Genomic DNA, 4753 nt, shown 5'->3' with positions numbered 1-4753 from the left:
TGCTTGTGCATTAATTCCTAAAAATCATGAAAATTATTCCCATGCACTTTATAAGGATCAAGTGCAAAACATCATCAACAGCTCCCTGAGATATCTTGTTTCATTTGAATACACATATATGTATGCATACACACACACACACACACATATATATTGAAACTCAGCTCAAGACTCAAAAGTTTGTTGAACGTAACGTGGAAAAACATCAGTGATCTCCACGAGTTTTGACGATCTAGATTATTCTGCTACCATGAACCACAGATTGCAGTCTTAACTTTCCAACCTGAATTAGCAGCAAAGCAATCCCCCACAAAGACCAAACCTCTTTTTCTTACCGGCGGCCATGGTTACGGTCATATCAACAGGATCTCTAAAGTCTGCTTTTTCACTAAGCTCTTCAAAAGAATCAACCACATTCTGAAGCCTCGCAACAAATTCAATCAAAAGCGAAGCGAACGTGAAAAGAGACAAAGCGCTCGCACTTTCGTACGTTTTGTAATTCTTCTCTTCTTTTCCCACATTGCCAATAAACAACATCCGCGAGGGCCAAGGCGCATTGTTATGCTCATGATCACTCGGTGGTGCAGAAGGCGTGCGAGCCATAGGAACAGTGCCTATGTTAAGCACCGTCTCGCTCAATGACTTAGATCCCAGTCGATAATCACCATTTTGATGATCGTTAATATTCTCCACTTGCACTAGTTCATCATTAATATGTCGTCTTCCGATTTCCCAGCTTTCAGAATTGACTAGTAAGTAAGATCTATGGTCGATCTTCTTCTGCACCTTCTCAGCTGCTTCACGAACCTCTTTGAGTATGTCTTTGGAACCAAGTTTTTCCATGTTCTCCACTTTGTTTCCAAGCAAGCGAAGGACTATTGCGCCTTCTGAGCCGACCCTCTGAAGTTCACTGCGAAAGACTTGTCTCCTCTCAGCTGGAGCCTACGCGGTACAGAAGTCACATGAGTTGTTAGTGGTTGCTCTGGCATGTCTAATATTATCTATTTCGACAACAATAATGAAAAATCTTGTAACGAGTTAAGTTATTGATTGAATTGAATTAATAATTGAAGCTATTGATGTTTTGGGACGATATCAATTATATGAAGTCCACATTGTTGGGAATCTAGTTGTCGGGCATAAAATAATTATGGGTGAGAAACCTATGAAAAAAAAAAAAAAAGTGTCAAATGGACAAATAAAAACGACTAGAGCAAAAAAACATAAAAGAAAAAGATCAAAACGATGTTAATCAAATACTTATTGGTGCTGAGATATTTTGAAAGTATTGAAAACATGTTACCTTTTTTTTTTTTTTTTTTTAAAACGTGCTACTTATAATAGTAGCAATGATGATTTTAAATCTACATGTCACATCTATTATTAGATCATGGAAACAGCTCAACACTGGTCATCTGATGACATGTTTTTCACGAAACTTCCAGGTAATACCACCCTCACCGTACTCTTCAGGAGCATTCATGAAAGGCAAACAAGAGTACAGAGTAAAATATTCAGACTTGTGCTCATATAATTCGGTATATTCTCTGTCACTATCAGTTAAAAACATAAACAGCTTATGAATGTTAATTATACTGACATCAGAATTTAATATCACGTAAATTTAACTATTAAAAAAAAGAGTGAAAAGTATTAGATCCTTAATACGTTAACTTTATATGTGAATAATTATGTGCTGCGGAAGGTTAAGTTCGTTTAAAAGTGATCTATTAAGGTTTAAGAAATTTAGATTTTAATGTATCTGATAGGGTATGTGCCTTTAATGTGTAGAGATTAAGGGTAATTTTTATTTTTATGATGATTTAAAATAGGAATACTAAAAGATAATAAGAAAGTTATCTATATATAGCGGTTATGATCCCTAGATCACATGTTACATTCTATTCTTTCTGACATCCCATCATCAGAAAGAGCAGAGAGAAAGTTAATGAATTTTATAGGAAAACGTGTTGATCTAGAAGGCAAACCGCACGGCTCTAGAGAGTAATTGGCCGTTATGGATTTATGTACGGTTTCGCTTATTGGTCTATTGATTCTTTGTGATCCAACATGAACGTTCTTGGATTTTTAGGTGATGGTTTTCACCAAAGGATATTTTCTATCAAAAAGTGTTGAACTTACTCTTAAAGTGCATAAGTCAATATTTTTACCCCTTACTAGTTATTTGACTAAAATTTTAATTAAGAATAAAAAGTAAGAATTCAGACTCGTACGCTTTAAGGAGTATTTGTCTATTTTCTCCTAAAAAAATCTTGATTAACTTATTAGTACAATGATCCAGAACCGTGCCCTACCGGTTTAAGATTATCCTTTTTCTTACTCTGTAAACTTTTACTCTATCACATTCTTTGTGTACGTTATTTACCTGTATCTCGGAGAGAATGCATCCATGAAGTGCCATAACCATGAAGGCGCAGTGCCTCAACGCACCGCTCACTTTGACGTAGTTTTGCCACGGGTAATTGTACATCCTGTAACGTCCGTGAGGTGGTTCCCATATTGCAAAGCCTAGCTACAGATGTAGAGAATTAAAAATTCATGTCAAAAAGAGCAGTAAATATTCTCTCACGTCAAGCAAAAGAAAAAAGACAGACGACATAAATGATGAATCCGTATTGTGTCTTCCTAGTTTCATATGTTACCAGAGTTTCCTCTTGGCTTGTAGATTCTACAACCGACCGGTATCCCTTGTACAGTGGGTCCTCGGCAGCTTGGTATGTCAGAATCTTAGAAGAGATTCTCACATATTCAACACACTGAAGGTAACCATTTACACAACCTGAGAACAAGGTTGGAAAACCAATTTCAGTTCATCAAATTTAAAATAACAAGGATTATAATTTTCTTTTATAGCACTGAAAATGTATTTCAATTATTTTTTCTTATGTCAGCACACACTATTGTTGCAATTACAAAAATGAGTATTAGTAATTACAGGTATGACATGACAACAAGATAAAAGAACGTGATCAAAATTGATATTACGGAATATTTTTTCTGAAAAAAAAAAAAAAAAAAAAAAAAACTTTTTAGTAGCTCCATTTTAAACCTTTAAATGTATATCAAAATTTATCCGTTAACATACCTTTCTTTTAATATTATTTTAACATGATTTTAATCAAATTTAAGATTAGTTATTACAGATGATATCTTTAAAAAAAAATCTCAAAAAAGTACATGTATAGTAAAAGAACGTTGAGTATATTGGCGAGTATTTAGAAGGGCTCAGTAAAATACAAAAAGTAGACCCGCCCCACTCGCAGAAATGCATAACAATATTATTGCTAAGGCAGAGGCACCAATGCAGCCTTTTTAATGTTGCTAAAAAATAAAACAAATATCTCATCAACGTTAATTAAATGCTTTTTTTTTTTTTTTAAAAAAAATCTAGACTAGATTACCTTCTAAGGAGGAAGCGACGCCCTTAAAATTTTTGGCGACCAAGTGATGTAGATCTTCACCGGACCAAATTGGGAAGATGCAAATGTTAACCACAAAACACACACAAGCACCCAATGCTATGAGCACCAACCGAGTCACCACTGCCTCATTGTACTGCCCAGTTCTAAGCCCAGCCACCATTAGTATGCAATACGTCAATACAAACACTCGGAACCCATATTCGTAGGGTTTCATTGTTGGGCAGAGCTTCAAATATGACGCGAAAAATGCTAATAACATTCAAAAATTAATGAGAATCCTAAATTTAACCGTTGAGCCTTTATATTGAATCTTGATGTCTGTATTAAATCCTGTTAACTTTTCTGTATATCATATTCTTTTTACCAAACTTATAACATTTAAAAACATGTACTACCATAATAAATTTCTTGCATGCTCTTTGACTTTTTTTTTTTTTTTTTTTTTTTTTTTTTTTTTTTTTTTTTTTTGTGTGCAATAAAGTAGTGTTAATACAAACCTACTACGAAAACGCTTATGACGATTATAACTTCACCCCACCGGTCGCCCACCAGCTTAGACAGCTGCGCGCAGCAGAATGCGAGTATTCCAGCTATTAGTGTTCCTAATCCACGATTAAACCCTTTAATCAAAGTGGCACCTGCATGAATTAAAAGGGTCGTGTTAGTTAATTAATCGACAAAATTACTTAATTCAAAGAATAATAAATTAAACTAGTACCAACAATAGTACTTTCTAGTGCATTAATCATAATATTACGTGCCTATACTGAACTCAAACATCACAATGACGGTGAGTATTGCCCAGATCACATATTGATCGATGTCATGGTATGACTCCTTCCAGAAAATGAGCAGCGAAACAAGTGCCAAAGCCAGCCCCATTTTAAACGCGAAAATGATTTTCCGGGGATCGGAACGTCCCATTTCCCATGCTTTTCTGGCGAAATCTACCGAATCTTTCCAAAACTTGTTCATCTTCTTCTTCATGGAGTTTAGACACAAACAGCTAGTAGTAGTACTTCTTTCGTCATCTTCCTCTTCCTTAAAACTGCCTAAGATTATCAGCCTTTCTTTGCTCTTTTCCGCAATATTGTGCCCGGCAAGTGGGTCCATAGGAGATCAACTACCTGCGGAGAAAAATATAATATATATATATATATATATGTAGATGAATTCTTATGGTTTCGTTTGATATATAGTATGGAAAAAAAATAGTTGCACAAAAAGTGTATAACTCTTTATATATTGGCTACTAGCACAGCATATTATATATGTTATCTTGAAGCTGAGAATATGAAGCCTTAATCTTG

At 34.8% G+C, this 4753-nt stretch overlaps 1 protein-coding gene across 1 annotated transcript; it reads right to left on the bottom strand.

The window, feature by feature from the left end:
- Positions 1 to 4536, bottom strand: LOC21391246 (aluminum-activated malate transporter 9). The gene is made up of 6 exons (XM_024169747.1): positions 4205 to 4536; positions 3941 to 4081; positions 3423 to 3692; positions 2664 to 2800; positions 2387 to 2533; positions 1 to 942 (listed from the first exon to the last, which is right to left on the bottom strand). Exons 1-6 carry the CDS (start codon positions 4428 to 4430, stop codon positions 289 to 291), a joined length of 1575 nt encoding a protein of 524 aa, XP_024025515.1. The 5' UTR covers positions 4431 to 4536; the 3' UTR covers positions 1 to 288.
- Between the last annotated feature and the right edge of the window lie 217 nt (positions 4537 to 4753).

The sequence above is a fragment of the Morus notabilis genome, unplaced genomic scaffold (assembly GCF_000414095.1).
Source record: "Morus notabilis unplaced genomic scaffold, ASM41409v2 Scaffold349, whole genome shotgun sequence".
Classification (NCBI taxonomy): Eukaryota; Viridiplantae; Streptophyta; class Magnoliopsida; order Rosales; family Moraceae; genus Morus; species Morus notabilis.
Note: the sequence above shows the minus strand (reverse complement) of the source record. Positions and strands in the feature narration are given on the sequence as shown.

What these genes read in the sequence shown, in the direction of transcription:
- LOC21391246 (XM_024169747.1), bottom strand. Translation starts at nt 4,430, where the DNA reads ATGAAGAAGAAGATGAACAAGTTTTGGAAAGATTCGGTAGATTTCGCC. An exon ending in CATAAGCGTTTTCGTAGTAG is followed by an intron (nt 3,693 to 3,940) that starts GTTTGTATTAAC and finishes GAATGTTATTAG; the next exon opens with CATTTTTCGCGTCATATTTG. An exon ending in CAAGCCAAGAGGAAACTCTG is followed by an intron (nt 2,534 to 2,663) that starts GTAACATATGAA and finishes CTACATCTGTAG; the next exon opens with CTAGGCTTTGCAATATGGGA.